The sequence below is a fragment of the Thamnophis elegans genome, chromosome 1, assembly GCF_009769535.1.
Source record: "Thamnophis elegans isolate rThaEle1 chromosome 1, rThaEle1.pri, whole genome shotgun sequence".
In the NCBI taxonomy this organism is placed as follows: domain Eukaryota; kingdom Metazoa; phylum Chordata; class Lepidosauria; order Squamata; family Colubridae; genus Thamnophis; species Thamnophis elegans.
Genome location: NC_045541.1, coordinates 54,194,894 through 54,218,681, shown reverse-complemented (window position 1 = coordinate 54,218,681; position 23,788 = coordinate 54,194,894). Strand labels below are relative to the sequence as shown.

Sequence of the window (23,788 nt, the reverse complement as noted above, 5' to 3'; positions counted from 1 at the left end):
GAATGCTCCCATACCTCAAATATGAGTTTAGAAAAATACACCGGCTCCCAGCATACTGAAATTCAGTTCCCCATTTAAAGGGAGTCTAAGGTAGCAGTAAGGGCCTCCCTCTGCAAAGTTTATCCACATTACAAGACGGCAGTGAGCACTATCCCTCTTCCACTACATTTTTAGGCTTATTTTTAGGCTTATTGTTGTGGCCTGTCGGCCACTGGTCCCTTCAGCAGCCAAATCAGAGAAAAAGGAAATGTGGGAGTCAGGGTCAGCATCAAGGCAATCTGAGATCTCAGAGGAGGAAGAGGGAATGGAGCTGTCAGAGATAGAGACAGAGGTGAAGCTGTGGCCATCCATCAGCTCTGAGATGGAGAGTCAACAACTCCCAGGTCTAGAGGTGGATGATGAGGAAGAGGATGAACAGCTGTGTCCAGTGCCTGACATGCAGATGCACAGAAGACAGAGAAGAGGAAAGCAGTGGAAATCTATGGCCTGGTCCTTGGGAGAGAGAGAGAGAGAGAGAGAGAGGGAGGGAGAGGGAGATGGATATTCATTAACTACAAAGGGTTTGTCGCGTTTGGGAGCCGGGTCAGAACACTCATCTTGTGGACTTGTTGGGGGTGTGTGTGTCAGAATTTCTGATAGTTCAGTCTCCAAGTGAAAATCAAAAGATTTGAACATCTTGTGAATATTATTTGCAAGTCAAGTCATAGCACTGACAGCAATTAATTCATTGCAGCATTAGTACTCTAGTCAATATTTATACATCTGCTGGTAATGTAGACTGCTGTTTCCTTCTTATAAGACACTGGTGTGCTATGAACTGGCCTGGTCACTTATATCATTAGCAATAGTTGGCTGTTTATACATGCCAACTCCAGAAGAAAATAAACAATGAAATGGAAATCCAAACAATTTTAAGCAAACTTTTCTCTTCCCATCTGAAAAATTTCCATCCTATGACAACCTGCAAAATTATAAAACATTTGGCTACAGTAAATAAAGGACAGCTGTTTGCTTTTTTTGCATAATGTAAGAATCAGGGGCATGTATGATAAATACTCTGTGTGTTTATAAAGACATAAACACAAACTTGGCTAATTAAGTACTGTAAAAAAAATATAATAATGTACTGCTACGACTCTGCGAAAGGAGGTAATATTCAATACCAACATAATATAACTTGCATCTCATTTTGGTAAATGAGGAATTGCAAGATTACATTTGCTACAGGAATTGCAAGGGTCATTTTATTTTTATGGATATACAGATAGTCCTCGTCTTACAACAATTCATTTAGTGACCGTTCAGTTACAACAGCACTGAAAAAGTGATTTATGACCATTTTTCACAATTACAACATTTGCAGCATCCCTATGATTCTGTGATCAAAATTCAAATGCTTGGCAACTGGTTCATGTTGTGCCCCAAAGTCATGCAATCTCCTTTTCTGACCTTCTGACAAGCAAAGTCAATGGGGAAGCCAGATTCATTTAATAACCAGGTTACTAGCCTATGAATTGCAGTGATTCACTTAACAATTGTGCCAACAAAAGTTGTAAAATGGGGCAAAACTCACTTAATAAATGTTTCACTTAACAACATAACTTTTGGCCTCAATTGCGGTCTTAAGTCGAGGACTACCTGTATCTTCAACAGAGCTTACCACAGAGTCCAAGGAATTAAAGTACAGAAAACCATGCCCGCCATCAGAAAACATGACAAAAGAAAAATGAAATAGTTGTAAGCGTGTCACAAAAAAGAAAATAAAAATCAAATTGAAATCCCATGGGATTGGGCGGCATACAAATTTTATTAAATTTCAAATTTCAACTAAGTAACAACCGTGATAACAGTTACTGATAAGAAAGCATTAAATGGAGAATGAAGTAGACATAGCTAACCCCAGCGTTGGCTATACACGAAAATTGTGTGCTAACAATACTGGTAGTAATAGCACTTAGACTTATATACCACTTCATAGTGCTTTATAGCCCTCTCTAAATGGTTTACAGAGCCAGCATATTGCCTCCAATAATCTGGGTCTTCATTTTACCAACCTCATAAGGATGGAAGGCTGAGTTAACCTTGAGCCTGGTGAGACTCGAACTGCCAAATTGCAGGCAGCCGGCAGTCATCAGAAGCAACCTGCTGCAGTACTACATTCTAATCACTGCATTACCACAGCTCATATAGTATAATATAATATTCATAAGGGGTGTCCACCACTGTACATTTATAACTGAGTAGATACATGCAGGAATAAAGAAAAATGGATGGTGAAGAATGAATCACTGCAATTCAGAAAACAAAATATCTAGTAAATGGATAGACTTTTTTTAAAGAGTATTTTTATTGCAAAGTTACTATTAAAGATGAAAAGTCTAGAGACAGGCCCTGAAACTTTTTGATACATGCAATTAAAGCATCAAAGTTAATGGTGCATAATTAATTTGATTTCCATTTCCTTTGAACTTCTCTGAATCTTTTTAAGATTTCCATTACCTAAGAGTAATATATTTTGTACACATGTACAGTATTCTGGTGTATTTATCAATATAATTATTCAACTATTCCAGTTCTTATCCCACATACACCTTTCCAACATTTCATTGAGACAACAGGTTCTTCATGGGGTTATTTATTTATTTGTTAAAAGGAGGAACATAGGAACCCAATCAGCATTTTGCTTGAATATGAATATTATGTTGAGGAAATTCTGATGAATCTGAATTTACATCTGTACCACTAAAAAGAGCTATTAAAAATATATGAATAAATGCTGCTTCATAAAATTCCTGTTCTCCTTGCCAAGCACAAGTAACACTTAATAAAAGCAAAGATGTCTTCAACCAGCTATATGGGCAACCATCCAAATGGAAATTCAGGTGCCATAAAAGAATTAATGAAAGAAAGCATACATCAATCTGAGTAGTGGAGTAAACACATTTTACAAATAACAGATCACAACAACCTTAAAATTTAATGTAATATTGCTTATCAGAAAAACATCCTTGGCAGAAGAACAAGAATTCAGGGATGAAAACTGCTGTGACATTTTTTTGAAAAGTGAACTGTTCCAACCTAGTCATCTTAAAAGGGTAAAATTTTGTTCGCCTGCATCATAATTCAATTTTGACTTCCTACAGGTAACTTAGTGAGAATTAAAAGAGATGGAAACAAAATTGTTATATTTCCAGAATATTTCAGGCTGTTGGAACTAATACCAGGGGAATCAAAATTTCTTTTAATTTATAATTCATTTTTCTATACAGGTAGTCCTCAACTAATGATGGTTCAAAGTTACAACAGCACTGAAAAAAGTGACATGACCCTTCTTCACACTTATGACCGTTGCAGCATCCCCATGGTCATGTGATCAAAATTGAGATGCTTGGCAACTGGTTCGTTTTTACAATGGTTGCAGTGTCCCAGGGTCATGTGATCATATTTTGTGATGTTCTGACAAGCAAAGTCAATGGGGAAGCCAGATTCATTTACCAGCTGGGTTACTAACTTAACAGCTGCAATGATTCACTTAAGAACTGTGGAAAGAAAAGTTGTAAAATGGGTAAAACTCACTTAACAAATGTCTCACTTAGGCCACATAAACATTGGGCTCAACTGTGGTCATAAATCCAGGACTATCTGCATTCCCAAAGTATAGACTTGGCAAAAGAGTCATCAACTAATTTTAAATCAAGTCCTCATCCATCCCCTCATCCACCCGCATTTCCACCTCCCTTCATCCTTATTCCCTCCATTCATCCATATCATTTTTTTCCTATCCATTTCTCCCCACATACAAATTCCTTTGTTTTTCTCTTTCCTTTTCCAACAGCCATCCTTGCTTCAGATCTTTCTTTTACTTGTTTTGTTCTCCTTCCTTTTCAGCTCCCTGGTCCATTTCCTATGTTCATTTTCAGGCCTCCTCCTCCTCTGGGCCCGTTTTTGCCAGGGCTCCCTCTCAGCTATCTTGAGTGAGTATTGCCCAAATTGGAGAAAGCCACCAAGTATACCTGTAAGCAGAGCCCATGCTGGGTAGGGGCTCACCTGAATGCATTCAAGCCTTGCAACAATTGTGCATAGTGGGAACATTCCTACTGCTCTGGAAGGAATAGCAGAGTATCAGATTAGAATGGAGTAGTAGGGCTTGGGGATATCAAGGGACCTAAAAGAGGGGGTAAAATGTTACAAGATAAGTTGTGGGCCTAACTGAATGGTTTTATAAGGCAGACTCTTGTGGGCCTCTGGCTCCCACTTCTATTTTATGGGATACTTATTTTCAGCAGACCAGAAAAAGGAATACATCCACTAATTCTCAGAGGACATGTGGGAAAACGTGACAGATGGAAATGTAAATATATTTTGGATATATCTGGGACATCTTGCAAAGTTCACTGAGACATTACAGAAGCTCATTCAAGACACTGAATTCCATGGAGGAAAATAATAAGAAAGGACATTTACAAAGCAACCTGAACAACTTAGTAACAGAACATCTGAATTTTCCATATAATCCTGTCTGGTTGAAGTGTGCAATAAGATTTTTCAACATAAATTTTGCGATATCGTGTAGTTTGTAATTAGAGCAGAGCAAGGCAGGAAAGTTGTGCTTTGTTAAAAATTACAGAAATATACACATAGGATATCCAGCCAGCTTGGCCTATGGTGAAGGCTATTGGGAGTTATAATTCAATCGCATTTGGAGAGTTTTAAGTCCTACAATCTTCAAGGAAAAACACTTCTAAAAAAATACTGTCCCACCTAGGTTGATCTATATGGGCATTATATCAGCAGTCTGACAACTCATGAAATATACAATACATAGAATCCAACCTCTTGAAGCTATTTCCTCTTCCTTCATCCATTTTTATTTTGCTTTTATGAACAATTTTTTGACAACCAGACACCCAGGTTTTGTCAAATAGTACAAATAGCACACATTTCAACTATCAGTTTTACTCAAAGAAAATTGCTATTGTTTTATCTGCTGAACTGTTTGTTTGGGGTTTTTTTGAGGGGGGGTTATTGACTGATAAAGCAAACCTTGGTTGTTTAATAAATTATTTTCAAAAATTATTTTCAAATATTTTAATATTGATTTTCAGTTCTACAAAGACACCTAAAGAACAACAACAACATTAGAAAAGCAAGAAAATCAATGCCATTAAAAATATTTATTATATCCCGTTTTCTGGATGAGTGTGGGGAAAGAGAGATTGATAGGAATGATGCCCACATTTTTTTCTCCTAGGAGCAAAAGAAACTAAGAATGGGATTTTAAATGGTAACAATAAAGTGGGAGGAGAAAGCTTTTAGACTGGGATGACAAGTGAAACCCTCTTATTAGATCTTCTCTCAGGAATGCCAGGGATACAATTTAGTATTTAGTCTACTCTGCCAACAATATACATATTCATGCTTTGTTTTACAGCATAGATCATTTCAACACTCACATACATATCGTACATGCTTTATTTTACAGCATGAGCATTACTGTGGCTGCCCATTTTACCATGGACAGCCACAGTAAAAAGAAGTGACTAACTGTGAAGAAGCCAAGTTCTGTCAAATTGTGAACATCTACACTAGAAGTGGTATTCAGCAGGTTCTGACCAGTTCTGGAGAACCAATAGTGGAAATTTTGAGTAGTTTGGAGAACTGGTAAATACCATTTCAGGACTTCTGGGGGCGGAGCTGTCGCCGAAGGAGCTCAACGGAGCTCCTCTCAGAGTTCTGGTCTGTATATCTAATTAAGATCAATAGATATCTCCCCTTTTTGGCAGAAAGGGGCAGGCAGAAGCTCAGGTGCTAGGATTTATTCGTAGTTCACAGCCCCTTTTCTTTTTTTGGGGGCTGCGAACGGAGAAAAGATCCAGCGTAACTGAGCTCTTATCTCCAGCCAGTTCTTCTCAGCTGCTTTTTTTTGCAGCCCTAGACAGGTGATCCCCCCCTCAGGACAATGATAAGCTGCTTAAAGCTACTTAAGATCAACACGAGCGGGTTCTACTCCTGAGATGTTCCTTTTTTTATAACTATCTTAAACACCAGCCTCGTTTTCCTTTGAGGCTTCTTTGTTCAATCGTGCTACAAAATGGCGTTTTTACAGTGTTGGTGATTAATAGATGACGTAATTAACTGGCTCTAGCTTCCCGGAGACTGCTCCTCATTAACAAGCAAAATCTACAAATAACTTATTGAGAACTGAGCAGGTGAAGATACTGTTTATCTGTTTATTCTCAGCTTTTATCTATAATGGCTCCCAGATCTAAGCAGGCAAAACGCTCCCCTTCGCATGTGCTTAAAGAACTTGTTATAAAATCGCTGCCCTTGCCTCCCACACCCCCTACTGGAGATTCCTTAACACAGGAGCTTCTTTTTCAAATACTCAATGACTTTAAACAAGAAATCAAAGAATTTGTGCTGGACTTATGCGACAAAATAGAGACCAAGATTGCCCAAATAAAGATGGATATCTTTGAAGCTATGTCTACTTTGACAGAGTATACCGAAGAAATGGAGACTAAACTGGAAACTTTGGAGGAGGCTAATTTTAATTTGACTTCCAACATTCAAGCATTACAACAAGAGATTAGAGATACTCAAACACAACTTATAATGATAAATTACAACAGAAAGGCGTTTGCAATAAGAGTCAGAGGACTGCCCGAAAAGAAAGGAGAGAACTTGAAACAGACGTTTGTAGAGGCTTTCAGTCAAGCGGTGGGAAGTCCGGGATTCAATTTTGATTGGAATATTCGAAAAATCTATCGCCAGAATTCGTGTGTAGCAGAACAGAGACAGCTTCCAAGAGACATAATTATATATTTTTTCACAAGAGAATCCAGAAATGCGATCATCCAAAAGTTTTACAACAACAGGCTGCGAATCGATGGGCAGGATTTGTTTGTCTTTAAAGAAATACCATTCCAGATGCTGCAAGCAAGGAGAGATTATACTTTTTTAACCAAAGAGCTTAGAAACCACCAAATACAGTATAAATGGGAAGCTCCAGTTGGAATCACAGTTACATTCGAGAATCAAAGATTTCGTCTCAATTCTGTTTCGGAAGCTCGGGGCTTTTATTATAAAACTCTGAAGGCGGGACTTCCTGACTCACTCGGAAATGCGGAAAGACAAGGTGAAGGAAAGACAAGCAGCAATTCACTTGGTTACAAGACGGAGGGAGTTGTTCTCCCCCTACCGGAGAGGCAGAAGAGCGGAAACTGAGGATTTAGCCATATCTTCAAAGCAGCGGGACACGTGGCTATAAGACAGAGGGTTGCCTTCTCTTTCCGGAAGGGCAGAAGAGTAAAGAATAAAGATCCAGCGATGTCTTTAAAATACTTTTTAAACTCTTGGATTGATTAAAATTTTAGGATTCCTGTTTGGTATGAAATGGTAAAGCTGTATATCGATGAGGAACGGAAAGAAGCATCGCTTATTTTGGACAGATATTGTATGGGATCTTTATAAGACTTATTTGAATTTTAATCCAAACTGCGCATGAATTGTTTTCTGGTGTGAGGAAAGTGGAGACCAAGATTTATTTGAATTGCGGTTTGGGATGAATGGAGTCGGGAGGAGTGGGGCAGAAGGGAAGGTGGAGCGGGATATTGATGAAGGGATCTTGGGACTGAATGAAGTGGTATGGATTTTGAGCACACATTTTACGGATTTACATGCTTGAAGTCTAACATAAAAAGCTCAGGATTTTAAAGTGAAGAGAGAGATCCTAATCTTATGGAATTTTGGCTTGGGAGGAATGGAGATGAGAAGCGAGGGGTAGGAAGAAGAGTAGCGAAAGTATGATTAGACTGCTCTGTATTAGAAGGTAAATTGATTTTTGTATAAACTATTATCTGAATATAAGGTTAAGAAAGGCTATTTGGAGAGTCTACAGGAAGATGGGGTAAATATCAAAGAAGCAAGGGACGAAGATAAAATATAAATGGAATGATCTATACTGCTTAAATTTTAATAATGATGGGAGGCTGAGCATAATGCAAAAAGGTTTTTTTTTTTTCCCTTTTTTTTTTTTTTCCGGAGTGTTCTTTTTATTTTATTTTCATTATTATTTTTAATCTATTTGACTATAAGATATTCTAGAAGGTGAATGGTAGTGAACTGTGCCGGGTGTGGGACCTGGGAAGTCGGAGGGGATTAGTGAGGGGGGTTCATTGGGGGTGGGTGGGTGGGTGGAGATATAGTCTCAATATATAGAATAAGAAGAATACACTTGTATACTGTTGTTCCTTATCTTTTCTTTTTATTTTTCTCTTTTTTTTCCTTTTTTTTCCTTTTTTTCCCCTTCTCTTTTCTTTTTAGCGCAATTTTTAGTAACTGAATAGATTAATGAATAGAGAAATGCACCAAAGTGAGAAGTAGAGGAAAAGAAGAGGGAGAAATAAGGAGGGAGGAAGAGGGGAATGTAAGGAGGATGAGAGGGGAAGGAGGGTGAGGAAGATAGGAGGGGAAAGGGAAGTAGGAGGGGTGATTGTTGGAGGGAGAAAGGAAAGTTGGAGGGGGAGAAGAAGGGGTGTATGGAGGATGAAAGCGACAGGTTGGTTTTATATGTTGGATGATGAGTTGTGTTTAGGTTTGTTTTATTTTTTTATATTATTATTATTGCAAATATTCAGTATATAAGTGAATGTACAAAATTGAAAATGAAAATGAATAAAACATTTGAAATTGAAAAAAATACCATTTCTGACTGGCCCCACCCCCATCTATTCCCTGCCTCCCGAGTTTCAGCTCATCAGGAGGGAATGGGGATTTTGCAGTAACCTTCCCCTGCCGTGCCCACCAATCCACGCCCACAGAACCGTTAGTAAAAAAAATTGAATCCCACCACTGGTCTACACTGCATTTCAGCTCAACCTCTGACATCTGCCAAACTGGTATGATAAATGGAGATTTATTACAGACAATTTTTGGCAATTGAATTCAGTCTGGTGATTTGGCTTCTGCTAAAATATAATAAGAAATAAAATTAGTAAGGCCTCTCATATTGGACCTTTTCATCCTTCATATTTACATTTGTGTATCTTGGGCCTCTCATCTTTCATGTTTATGTTTCCAGATTCTTTTAAAATATAGTTTGCACATGTTTTCCAGAGAATGAATAAGTCTATCAGCAGAGATAAAGATGTTCTATTCCATCAAGCAACCATAGGAGCATCTCTAAGTGGAGTTATTTTAATCTTGGTGATTAGTGCTCAGTTCTCTTTATTATTATTTTTGTTGGTGAAAAACAAAAATCCACAGGGTGTATTGCCCCGCAGTATGGGATGTCTACTTCCAATTTGATTATTTTCAGCACTGTTGACAAATTGGAGACAACATATGCTAACCAAACTGTTGTAAGCTAGCTGATGCAAAACAATTATCAAGAACATATCTAAAGATTTTCTATTGAAATTTATAATTATACTGTGTTATTCTTTTTTACTGCAGTCTTTCAACGATCTTCAATCAGGATGCTTTTCAATATTACAATTGACAAATTATCCAAAGAATTTATTTAACTATGATCTGCTGAATAAGCCACAATGGCCTGGTCCACACTTAACCCTTAAGCCTTAAACTCTGGTTTATACATAATGTGGCATGGTCCACGCATTATTCTAAGTCAAAAACCAACAAAGTGGTTGGTGGCCCTGACATCCCTGAAGGATTCTTTTCTTTTAGGAGCTCAAGAAAGTGTGCACAGCACTCCCTTCTCCCATTTAATTCCTCATTCCACCCAGCAACAAATTGTGATTAAAAACATTAAGGAGTATTTGAAGCTTATACAAAATGCTTTCATTGGAACTGTAATTTCTTATACCTCTCTTTGGCCAACCTTGTCAAGTCAGGATAAGTACTTTATATGACTGATGTGCAATCAAGACAGTACTAAAGTAACAAAGTTTGAGAAAGATTACATCTGTATCCCATTAGACCTTTTATTGTGACTTCGTGGGAGCTATTTCTCATGACTGCTAGCCCCATAAAATAATGGTGTCTATTTCTAATGGCTAACTAATTGGCCTCTTCCTTCCTATGTGCAATACAAGTAATAAACCAAAAGTGCAAGAAAACATACATCTGGGAACAGTCTTTGAAGATGGTATCAATTAGCAGAAGTAAACTTTTCACATAACAGATGAGTCTTGTTCAATAAAGACTGGTTCATGCTGCCTTTTTAAAAATGATTATATGGATCCGTAAATACCTTATTAAGGAAATATGAAACTATTTCAAAAATATTAGAGGATTACAATATTAAGAATATGCAATAGCAAGTTTATCTCAGCAGATTATTTTTTCTGATGGCTGGAATTCAAAATAGAGATACAGGTTTTCCAAAAATTGGAATATTTTCCTGTTTAAATTATTTCCACTTAGCATATCCATTCCAATATTCATCATTTTCTATAATTATCTGGGCTACGTTATTTGATGTGAGGAAGGGAGGGAAACTCTCCTTTTCAGCTTTTAGATCAATCCCCTGAAAAACACATTCCATACTTTTTTTTTGAAATTGGCAAGTTGCCTTATGTAGACAAATAAAGAAGATTACACAAACTAATGGGATGAGAGCTAGCAATGGCTGATAAGGAAAGAGCTCTTCGATAACGGTGAACAGTTCAATGAAGATGCTGACCCACTGTGCATCTACTGTGCAGATTAGGGATAATAAAATATTGAAATCTGAGATGCCTATATCATAATGTGCACATATAAATCAATGGCATGATTATATCTGTAATACTGTGTGCAGTTGTGGTTGCCATACCTCAAAAAGGATGTTGGAGAAGTTTCAGAGGATGGCAACTAAGATGATCAAAGGACTATAAGGAATGAACATCTTGTGAATATTGTTTGCAATATTTGGGCCTTTTTACTCTAGAGGAGAGGCAAAGAAGAGGGGCCATGATTGGAGAGCATAAAGATATGGTGTTCATGGTTAGATAAAGTGGATAAAGAGTAGCTATTTTACTCTTCCTCAAATATTAGACTCCACAGTTCCCAAGTGAAACTGAAAGAATCAGATAGACAAAAGGGTTTTTTAAATACAATTTGCAATTTAGCTTTGGAATTCATTACAATGCGATGTGGACATGGCTACCAGCTTGTCTGGCTTCAAAAGCAGGTTGGACGAATTCATGGAAGTTATAGGATCAATGACTATTAACCTTAGTGGGAGTGTGCCTGCCTTTGAGGGCTATCTGCTGGGAACTGGTTAGCCTTCTTGCACAGATGGTTCACCACTGAGAGAACAGACTGTTGGCTTAGATAGGCCAGGAGTCCAATTCAGCAGGGTACTGCTTATTATTTCATGCGGAAACATTTCCATGGAAAATTTTAATCCTGGAAAATTTTCTGGTCCGCATATCTCTTTATAAACACGATTCCTGTCCTAATGATACCCTCTTTTGAAAATGCAGCTCAGGGAGGCTATGAAAGATATTCTACCGCTACAGACCAGTAGCAAATGCCTAATGGTCAAATCAGATATATGCTCCGAAAACAAAGCCAGAAGGGAAACATCATCAAGCAGTGTCAGAGTAATTCCATGCAGAGGAAATAAGAGCAAACAGTTTGAGGAGAAAATGTCAACAGCGTAGTATCTGTCCCGCTCTTTGTTCATACTATACCTCTGAGAGCTCCCAAGATATCCTGGAGCCTAACATCTGGTGAGAACGCTAGCGCGCCTAAGTTTAATCAATGTTAAGATCAATTTGTCTCCTGGGTTTGATCCGCTTTCCTCTCCTCCCAACCACCCTTTATCCTCCATAGTCAGATTGGGAGGATTCCAAAAATCTTGAATAATCAAGACTTCTAATCAGCCTTGAGGGTATAAACAACTTACTGCTATCCTGAAAGCAAAATGAAGCCAAAGAAAATAAACAAGGTTATGGTATTCCTGCCTTAAGGGCACAAAGTCCTCCACTGTATGAAAAACTTTCTTTCTTTTTAAAAAATCATCAAAAGTTAATGTGCTGAGGATGAAGTTTCTGTAATCCTCTCTCTCTCTCCCTCTCTCTCTCTCTCACACACATACTCACATACACATACACAGACAAAGACCCACAGACTGAAGTAGGTGTGAAAAAGAGGAAGAATATCTTGCTTCCCTTCTGCAACTATTTATTGGCATGTATTAAACATAGGCTAAACAATAGGCTATAAATCACTACCTAGGAAAAATGCCAGGTGGAAAGAAATGGATGAAATTAAAAAATCTTTCTTGATACAAACAAGTGCTGAAACCGATACAAAGCTAGTCAGAAAATTCATTGCCAGGAGTGGGGATAGCAGGAATCTCCCCCCCACAAAAGCCAAGGTTTTGAATGAAATATCCTTACAGAGCAGTTTTTTTCATTACCCCATCTACAAAATAGGGCAGGTCTGCCTTTGTTTTCTTAAAAGATTCTGCAGAAATGGCAATTTTTGCAAAGTGCATTCCCCATTATTCACAACCATACAATGAACTTATAAAAGTTAAGATTGTTGCTCTATTTCTTCCTGATCACAAAGAAGAGATCAAATTGAGTTCAAGGAACTTTTATATCTGACCAATTCAGCAAGAGAAATGAGTATCGTTCACAAAAGCATCACTATATCTGAAAAGGATTTCTAACCATGAGAACTGAGAAAGCTACATAGTTCTATCCCTTCTCAACTGAATAGCTCTAAGCCTTTATAATGGACTGCACTGAAAATTAAGGTTTAGCCAGGATCCCTAAGCATCTCATATTGGAAACTGTCAGTACAATATCCATCTTTTAGAACTGACGCCTGAAACAAGAGATAGGAATAATGCAGTAGTTTGAGCAAAGCTTGACTTCTAATGACTTAACAGGAATGGCCAAATACTTTTCTTAGCAACTATACAAAAGAGTTTTCCACTGTATTCTGTTTGGAATATTATACCTGCTTCTGTTTTGAAATTATAAGAGTCATAGTCATTCCATTCCACACCATGGAAAATAGATGATTTCAAAAACTGCATGATGAAAAGATTTGTGAATACTGTGCGACAGAGTGTCAGAGTGGATCGAGATCCAAAGATTAACCCAAGATTTCACATAATCATAGAGTTGGAGTGGGCCACTTAGACCAACAACTCCAACGTCCTTTCAGTCCAAGAATCTAAACTCAAGCACATTAAACAAACTGCTTCACTTTAACACTTCTAATTGAGGGAGAGGAGGGCAATGCCTAAAGAATTCAGTTGGAATCTACACTCTGGCAATTTCAGTCCATTACTTAATATCCTATAGCCTGGAATAAGGGGACATATCAGGTATTTTCAAGTCTATCTTTAAAATGGTATATGAAGTCCCTTTAAGTCCTCTCTGCCCCCTAGGAGACAGAGAATTTCTGGTTTTACACAATATCCTGTATTGTATTTTTATTTACATTATGTACAAAAGCTCAACATTTCCCCTTAGTTTCCTTTTGTCAAGGTTAAATATACCAGCTCCTTCAATCCTTTACAGGCCTTAATTTCTGGTCCCTTGATTATATTCACTGGCCTTTTCTAAGTCTGTTCTAATTCCTCTGAATCAGAGGTGGGTTGCTGCCGGTTAGGCCGAACTGGTAGTGGAAGTCAGGCCTGGGTCACAGAACTGGCAGTGACCCATGCCTGCCATGCTCCTGAACCGGTTCCCTCGCCAGCACTGGGCTGCTGCCATTTTGGATTTTAGTGACTGCGCGTGTGCATGCACACAGAACAATTTACATTGACCATCACACATGCGTGTGGTTTGCGAACCAGTAGTAAAACTGGCAGCAACCCACCCCTGCTCTAAATACTCCATAAAAGTGCTCAAAACTGAGCACAATAGATGAAGTAGGTTCTGACTGAAGTACAATAGAGTAGAATAACTATTTCTCATAGTTTGGAATAGATATCTTGGCTGACCCAGCCTAAAACCACATCTGATTTTTTTTGTGACCACATCACAGTTCTGCTTCACATTCTATTTGCAATCAACTATTATTATAAGATCTATTTACACAAACCTATTGAACATTTGTACAATTACTTATATAAATTTAATAACAAAATCACAGTTCTTTAATTCTTATATTTATAAAACTATATTCAGTGTTCTTGGTAATTTCTTTTTATTTTAAAATGATTCTTAATGGTTTTTAATATGTTTGTATGTTAGTCTTGATTTTATTGGAATCTTGTTGTTTCTACCTGTCAACAATAGACCCTACAGAAAAACCAGAAGTCACCATTTCTGAACTTCTGGGTTCCTCATAGGTCCGTTTTTCTCCCTCTGGAGCCTTCAGGGAAGCTCCTGAGGCCTCCAGAGGGTATCCGGGGGGCGTGGAGGCTGTTTTCACTCTCCCTAGGCTCCTAGAAAGCCTCTGGAGCCTGGGGAGTGTGAAAAAATGTGCCAAAAGCAGTGTGTGTGTGTGTGTGTGTGTGTGTGTGTGTGTGTGTGTATTTGCTGGTCATCCACGCATGTGTGTGCGGGGGTGCACATAGCATTATGGGTATGGCATGCCCACATACGACCCCCGGCACTCCCCCTGCTTTTGATATAGGATCCAAAAAAGGTTTGCCATCACTGGGCTATGGCAATACATATAGCCTGAAACAGCTGATCATTGGGAGGCCCGTGCTGAAACTGAAATTGAAAGTGAAATGGGCTGTTGGCTGTTTGCTGCAAGGAGGCAAATTGCTGGGAGACAGAGGCAGATTTTTTTTCCTTGTGCTAATCAGGCTAAACTGAAACAGGCTGTTTGTTGCAAGGAGGTAAGTCAATAATTATAAATGCCTATAGAATGTTCAAATTATTAGACTTGTTTTTTAAAAGACTGCTTTATTATTGTTCTAGACAGCTTAACAAAATGAACAAGCTTTTTAAAATAAATGCTTGATCTGAAGAGGCCCAATGCTATTGTATCTTCTTTCGAATAGCAGAGAATAACATATACTTCCAGAAAGCCACATCAATTTTAACAGCATCTGTACAAGTATAGTGTGAAATGTAATAACATAAACAATGTATATTGTCTGTACTGTTTGCTGCAAGGAGGCAAATTGCTGGGAAGCAGAAGCAGATTCCCCCCCCCCTTTGTTTTCCTCCCCAAAAACTATGTGCATCTTATACTTCGGAGTATGAATTAATAATAGTAATAACTACAACAAAGAGAAAAATAGCAGTGTTACGTAGCTTGTTTTACACTGTTTTCTTCCAGGACACTTTTCAATTTCCATAGCCTTGAGATTTCCTGATGGTGTCCATTTTAGTATTAGCCAGATCCAATTCTGCTTAGAGAATTGACACTAGCTTTAAACAGCTTGAAAAACATCTGACATTTCCATCCCTAGAAACCAGGTGAAAATTCAGAGTCTGTCAGCTTTTTTTTTTGCAAGGGCTTAAAGGTAAGGTCACCAAAGGTACACAAATCTGTTGTCCATGAGGCTTCTGAGCAATAGGAATAAACTCAGGAACGAAAATTGGAAAGAAAACAAATAAGAAAGAATCATTTTCCTTTCCATCTCTGAGCTGACAATGTAAACATGTTCCTTTTCCAAGTGTCACCTTTGCCTGAAATGAGTGATTGGTTTCAAAAATGCATTAAAAAACCTGGCATGGCTATTTTGACCTGAAATACTATATCCCATGTAGATGCTGGCAGGGAAACATTCAAGCAGCTTACAACGTTTTCACTATGATGTCATATTATAGATGGTTCAAACAGAGAGACTGAAAGACACTATTGTCTTGGACAGCTAAAATATTATGATGGAGTCCCAGTTAATTCTATTCCTTTCTGCCTCATCCAGAATAGTCATCTACTAATGCTACTGTATATCAATACAATTCATATTTTTAAATATTCAACTGGAAGATGATTTTCTTCAGACAAAAATGTAATCTGCATAAGCAATATGTTTATTGTTGGATATGTTCCCTCACATATACGCTACAGTCATGTGTTTATTTTTGTGATAATGGTGTTTCTGGAGAGATGAGCAAAGAATGCCAGAAAGTGTATGTCAAGAGTACATCATCCCAGCAGGGTCACTGAAGGTGTAAAAGTCATCCCAGCTACTCAGAAAATGTAAGCAGTCACCTATATTGGGCAGCAGCATTATGGGAAGATGCTGGAAGTAGATAGAAAACTATCATTTCACACTGCGTAGGAGAAAGCTATGGACAATCAATCTGTATTTTATCAAGAAAACAACATGGATAGAAGATATAAAATAATGGAGGACACAGGGTTGGATGATGGGCTCCTTCACTGTGGCATTCAACAGGCTACTGAAGAAAAGATGAGGATTTTTTTGAGTACAAAGGATGCTCAAGACATGGCTACATTAAAGCTGTGGGACATCTAGTTGCCATGTAGTTAAAGAAAATCTGAAGCAGCGAAGACAATTCTAGTGGGAAAAATGGAGATGAGATACTTCAAAAAAGGGTTGGACTACTTTGTGGTAACCATGGAAATCAGTGGCTATTAGCCTTGATGGCTGTGTGACTACTTTTGAAGCTGGGAGATTGATGGCCTTTCTTGTGCAGTTGTTTGATCAGTGTAAAAACAGGCTATTGGACTGGATAGACTAGGGGAATGATCCAGCATGGTATGCTTATGTATTTAAGAAGCATGTACATGGAAAAGCTTGACACCATGAAAGATTAAATAAATAAACCAATTACAGTTTGGCATTTTAGTTATCAGTGAATTCAGATGGACTAGAATTGAACATTTTTGAATCAGAAGGTCATACAGCACTGAAGAAATGAAAAATAAGGAAGGAACAGTGTTTTTATCATCAGGAATTATCCTGGAAGGACAGCGTTTGAGTACAATGTATTCAATAATATGAATTAGATTTGCAGACAGAGATTGAATAGTGCAGTTGTTCAAGATTATATTCCAACCAATAATGGAAAAGAAAAGGTGGTTAGCCAGATAGAATATGCAGGGTGTTGACTGAAAATTGGAATGCCTAAAACATTACAGAGGAAAACATACTGTATTTTTTGGCGTATAAGATGCACCTTTTTTCCTCAAAAAAGAGGCTGAAAATCTGGGTGCATCTTATACATCGAATAAAGCATTTTTTGCCTTCTGAAGCCCTGCCCCTTCACAAAAATAGCTATGCATACCCTTATGGAGGCTTTCAGAGAGCTCCTGGGGGCTGGGGAGGGCAGAAATGAGCAAATAATGGGCTGTTTTTTGCCCCCCAGCCCCCAACAGCACTCTATAAGTCTCCATAAGGCTATGCATGCAATTTGTTTGGTGAAAAATGGGGCCGTTTTTGTGAAAAATGGGCCATATTTTGCTCATTTTTGCCCTCCCCGGGAGCACTCTGCAAGCCCCCCCAAGGCTATTCATGCCTTTTTAAAAAACAACCAGACCTGTTTTCGCGAAAAACGGGCTGTTTTGGGGAGGTTTGCAGAGTGCAAAAACTTTTTCCCCCCTTTCGGAAAGCTCTTTAGTTAGAGTGATTGATGAGAATTACATTGATCAAGTGCTGTGTCAGCAGAAACAAGTCTTAGGTGCTGCAGGTTGCAGCGATTTCCTTCTCCAGTACATGGATAAATACACCTGGAAACATCTATCTACCTACTCTCTCTCTTTCCCTACCTACCTACTGTATTTCTCTGTCTCCCTCTATCTACCTACCTACCTACCTACCTACATACCTACACACACACACACACACACACACACACACATCCTACCTATCTACTGTATTTCTCTCTCTCTCTCTCTATTTCTCTCTCTGTATCCCTCTACCTACTACACTCCCCTCTCTCCCTATCTATCTACTTTATTTCTCTCTCTCTATTTCTCTCTATCCCTCTACCTACTTACCTGCATCCTCTCTCTCCCCCCTACCTATCTACTGTATTTCTCTATTTCTATCTATCTATCTATCTATCTATCTATCTATCTATCTATCTATCTATCTATCTATCTATCTATCTATATCATCTATCTATCACAAATGCAATACACACACACACATCTACCTACCTACCTAACTACTCTCTCTCCCTACCTACCTACTGTATTTCTCTCTTTCTCTCCCTCTCTATCCCTCTATCTACCTACCTATTTTTTTTAATTTGCCTCTTCAAAACCTTGGTGTATCTTATACCCCGAAAAATATGGTGACTGAACTGTATGGTCATTCCTGAAATGAAGCAGGAATTTCTCTTATCAAATTCTGCCAATTCAATGATTTCTTCAGTGCTTTAAGTAACTATATACAGTACATGAACTTCATCAGGTAGTATATAAGGAAAATTGATGAAATTATTGGTACATGGAAATTCTCAGTGATAATAGCAAAGATGTGGCTACACTGTTGGATAGATCAGAATTCTGCAAGTTCTAAGACAAGCTACAGCAGAAGAAGTTTCCATGGTAGCATACGAGGTTGACTGCATACCCACCATTTTCAAGAAGAACATCTGGAATTGCTTTGAAATCCTGAATCTCACTGATATGGAACCAGAAGAACTGAGGAATGAAGTCAAAGATACTCTCTACTTTCAAAAATGTTTAGTATTACATGAAATTAAAGCAGCAATCCAACGTAACACTGAAGAGAGATTTGTAAGCTTCTGATTTGGCTTTTGATCAACCACAATTTTGCCTATCATTCAAAGCAATGAACTGTGGATAATGTTGGCTATGACTCATTTGAATCAAGATAAATTACACTGGATAACTTTCAAACATCCAATGAAGTAGGGAAGAAGCCCATGACTCCACTGCTGCAGCTTCTCCTACTTCTCCTACTTCACTAAGTTCGGTAAGTCCAGTCATACCTACTGTATATCGGATCCATTCATAACGTAACCAGGGCTGCAGAGTAACAATTGTGAGAACAATACTTGCATTATACAGAACAAATAAAATTGGTGTCAATTCCAGAATGTACAAGAAAAAAGGAATAAACTACATGTCTCAGTACATTGCATTGATTTCTAACTGGGACTAATGAGGATGCATTAAAAAAAAAGAACTGCTTTCAAATTATTCTCTTTGTTTTGAACTATCCATTCAGGGTAACATTTTCTGCTTCATTTGAATGATGACGAAAGGTATTCTAAAATGAATCAGTAGCAATATGTTTCCCTAGTGCTTTTCTTTTTAAGATAGTGTGAAAAATATCTGTCCCATAAATTTTCTTACCCTTCTGTTCTATACATTGAACATCTCTCCAGGGGGATCTTTAGCACTCCGTTATTCAAACCAACAAACAACGATCTGCCACTGTGCAATATTTGAAGACTTTGGATTGGCTCCTTTTGGCTAGCGGGAAGAATCTCCATTTCCTCTAAATAACAACTCCTCAGGCTCTTATTAGTAGTAGAGAGTGCCTTCAAAATGGTGCCATGCTCTAGCAAAATGAGAAACACAACACTAGGTGTTAATTTATTTTAGCGTAGGTAGGTAGTCCTTGACTTACAACCATTTCTTCAGTGACCAATCAAAGTTACAACAGTATTGAAAAAAGTGACTTACAATCTTCCTCACAACTGAGACTATCACACAATTCCCCCAATCACGTGCACTTGGCAACCAACATGTATTTATGACAGCTACAGAGTTCTTGGATCATGTGATTGCTGTTTGGGATCTTCCCAGCCAGCTTCTGATAAGCAAAGTCAAGCTGATTTCACTTGTGAACATGTGGTTCATTTAACTAGAAAAGTGATTTGCTTAATAACTGTGACAAAAATGGTCATAAGATTGGGTATGCATCATTTAACAATCGCCTTGCTTAGCCACAGAAATTTTGGTCCCAATTATGGTGATAAGTCAAGGACTGTCTGTGTACACCTGTTTTACAACTCTACTTCAATCTCATTTCTTGCTTCTTTTCTTTTTTTAAATGCACAAATAAAATACAGGTTAAAAATGTGATTTTTCATTTTTGGAAAATAAAACAGCATTACTGAATTTTCTAACGATCGCTATACTTTATAAGCATAATGTGGCCCAAACACATATCATAAATACGAGAGAAGCATTTTGAACAAATCAAAGGATACCGAAAAGTTGTTACTCCCTGAAGCAGATAAGGATAAGACTACCAATTATTGGAACACAGCTATATTTAGCAGTATGCCTTTACTGCAAGCTAGCATTAATGTATCCTGCAGAACTCACATAAAGCTGTATTAGTATGTTCTCAATTTGTTTTGCTCTAATATACTAGCATTGGAAATACAATTACAAATTCACAAGGAACACTGCACATGATTTCCACCTGAAAATTAGAACAGAGTAAACACAACTGTTTTTTTACATGGCCCAGTGACCAATCATGTGTTATAACTGATGGAAAGCTTATATATAGGCTTACATTGTAGTAGACCTTGAGCTGACTCTTAATGTGGCTATGACATTACTCTTGAATAGACAATGATGACTTAGCAGATTTGAGCATTATGTATCACATAAAATTTGTAATTGTATTTGCAGCTACTATGCACATTACTGAACTCAACTCAGTTAACTTAGTTCAACATCTAAAAGAGAACATGGTGTAGAGGAGTCAAAACAGAGGCAGGCCTTTGCGGTGTTTCTGATTGGATGTAGGGAATGTACTTCAGAGCTCAGGCAAACATAAGCACCTGTATAAACGCCTCAGAAAGGCTGACTTTTTCCTGGCATAGCGCAGCACTACATGCATTGAGCAGCCATGTTGAGGCTATATATATGTGGCATTTTAGAAAACCAAAATCCATCATCAAATGAGTTGGTAGTCATAGGATAAGATGGTCGATCATGTATTGGGGCTCAGAGATTGGAGGAGGGGTTCTGTCCTTTGAGGGGGAATTGAGGTTAAATTATAGATTTAAGGTCCAAGATATTTATGGAAACATATTTTCCTGCATCAATGTCCCTGTTGCTTAGATTGTTGCTGGACCTAATTAAAAGTTAAACTGCAATGGAACAAACCACATTCTAAACAGCAAATTGCTGGTACAGACTCCTCTCTGGAAGAAATAGAGTGGAGAGATGCAATTAAATTAAGAGACACAGTTTGAGATTTGTTCTCTCAAGAACTACGACCCCAGAGAACCTTATGTATTACCTGGAGGAAGGAACAAATGGTGAGTGAACAAAGCACCATCTCTGTCTACCTATCCCTCTCTTGTAGAAATCAGGCTGACCCCCCTCCCTGATTGCATTCACAAAGATGCTAAGGACAGAGAGCATTTTAATTGAAACAAACCATTTCTGCTTGTTGATTTATTTACAGTATAGTTGTTTTATTTGTGAATTCTTTTACCTTATTTTGAATTGTTCTTTTAATAATAATTGGGATTTGATTTTATGTTGTTGTTGCAATTACCATGGGTGTTTTAAATTGTTTTTCTGTATAATGTTAAGTGAGAGTAGTTTTGATTGTGTGGGAGACAAATGTGATAGATGATAGATAGATAGATAGATAGATAGATAGATAGATGGATGGATGGATGGATGGATGGATGGATGGATGGATGGATGGATGGATGGATGGACGGACGGACGGACAGACAGAGACACAGTCAGAGACTGATTTTATATTGTCAACTTGACTCTTTCTCATGTTGATTATTATGAGTAAACCAATGAAATGGAACATTGTGTTTGGGATTGCATCTTTTTTGAAAAAAAATGTCCCAGTGCAGACTACTTGCAGTTTCATGTTTAGAAAATATTCTTTTATCACATAGACACAGTGTGAATTTCAATTAGGATTTCCCAACTCAAGAAAATAATGTGTAGTCATGGAATAAATTATAATAGCACTTAGAGGACCCATTCATCTTAACATAAAATCAACTTTCTCTTAATATATACTCTTTTTTTTAAAAAATGGAGCCACAGCATAAATTATGTTTTGTCAAAATATTAATCTTGAATTCCGTAACAAAAGTAAATTATTTTTATAATAGTCCAGGAACTTATCTAAAGTTCTTCTATCTTTAAAAAAAAGCCAACACTGAAGATCAACCTAGTATTTAAAGCTTAGTAACAAGCATCACATGATTAAGGCACTTCACTGATTACACCAGAATAGCAATTATTAAGAATAAAATAACTTTAAATTCAGAGAAATTGAAAATGGTTCTGTGGTTTTCAAAAATAAATTTAAATAGATGTAGAGGAGATGTACATATGGGTGGATTTTTATGTAAATGTTTATCTATATGACATTATGTTTTAGTCAAAGGAGATATAGAAGACATGGCAGAATGCATGTTTTGCAGGTCCAAGATCCCAAGTTTAATTTCTTGGAGGGGGGGAGGAATGAATCTTTACCTAATACATTGGAGAGTTGTTGCCAATTAGAATAGATAATATTAAGTTAAACCAAGCAGGATTATGTTAAAGTCAGGAAATTTAGTGCTCCATATATATTTTGAATTAAAATTCCCAAAGCCTCAACCAGCATGACTAATGAATTAAGTTGCTACCAACTGTTGAATACTGAAAAATCACCAAAATGTTACCTTAGTTCCTGTATAGCACAAATATGCTTCTTACAATCTATAACTGTCTATGCTTTTACCTAAATTACTATCCAAGTGCAAAGCAATTTAATATTCCTTATCTGAGAGCCTGGATGTATGTACAAGAAAGCTGGCAACATAGAGATATTTACTCTACTATATCCACCCAGGTACCTTGCTATCTATTTGCTATCTCTTCTAAAACAGAACCTTTATTTGGAAAAAATTTGTTGCTCATAAAAATCCTATTTGGGAAAATATTAGGCGATTCTATTTTTGTTTATAGTAGGTCTCTTCTCCATTAGCCTTTCATAAAGGCTCTGCTTATTTTTGGGAAGGTGTATTTCTTTCTTTTGAAAGGGATGCCAGGAATGAAAGAATGGGACAAGCTAAACTGCAGGAATACAACCATAATTTTGGTAGAAATGAATCACAGACTCTGTGAAAGGGGGGGAATCTGGATATAATTTCTGCTCAATATAGGATCTGCTATAGGTTTTGGACTGATAGCTATCCAGCCTCTATCTGAAGATCTCTAGTGAAGGAAGGGGTGGGGGTGTTTTCATACCACTTCATGAGACAATTTAATACAATGAGGCAAATGTATAACTACTTGCTACTACTAACTACTATTACAGTAATTGATCAGAGATGCTCTTACTATAAAAAGGTAGTCCTCGATTTAACCACAATTTGTTTAGTGAAGTTACAACACTGAAAATGGGACTTATGACTGGTCTTCACACTTATGCCTGTTGCAGTATCCCCATTATTACACAATCAAAATTCAGGTGCCTGGCAACCAGCATCTATTTACAACAGCTGCAGCAGCATCGGGTCACACTGATCACCATTTGTGACCTTCCCAGCCGGCTTTCAATATGCAAAATCAACGAGGGAAGTCAGATTTGCTTAACGACTATGTGATTCATTTAACAATTGTGGCAAAAAGAAGTTTGTAAAAATCAGGCAAGACTCACTTAACGACCACCTTGCTTAGCAATAGGAATTCAGGTCCCAACTGTTGTTCATAATTCGAGGACTACCTGTACTCAGTTTCACTCTCATAGTTTACCTCCTTAATTACCATCACTACAATCACCAGGAGTGGAATGAGCTGGAAGAAACAGTAATGATCTAAAAATAAGGTCCCTAGAAACCAGGGAAACTATTTTACTAAGATTATATGTTGCATTCAGGATTCATTGCTTCTTAAAATCATCTCTTATTCTTGGTTGGCTTATATTCTACTCCTAAGGATAGTAACTCATACTCATAGGAGCTGTCGTGGCGCAGTG

At 37.6% G+C, this 23,788-nt stretch overlaps 1 protein-coding gene across 1 annotated transcript in view; it reads right to left on the bottom strand.

Annotated features, from left to right (window-relative positions):
- Positions 1–23,788, bottom strand: part of SEMA5B (semaphorin 5B) — a 623,924-nt gene that overhangs the window by 86,414 nt on the left and 513,722 nt on the right. Inside the window, exon 14 of the mRNA XM_032227708.1 lies at positions 19,174–19,381. Coding sequence (XP_032083599.1) covers positions 19,174–19,381 — 208 coding nt within the window. The remainder of the gene's footprint in view (positions 1–19,173; positions 19,382–23,788) is intronic.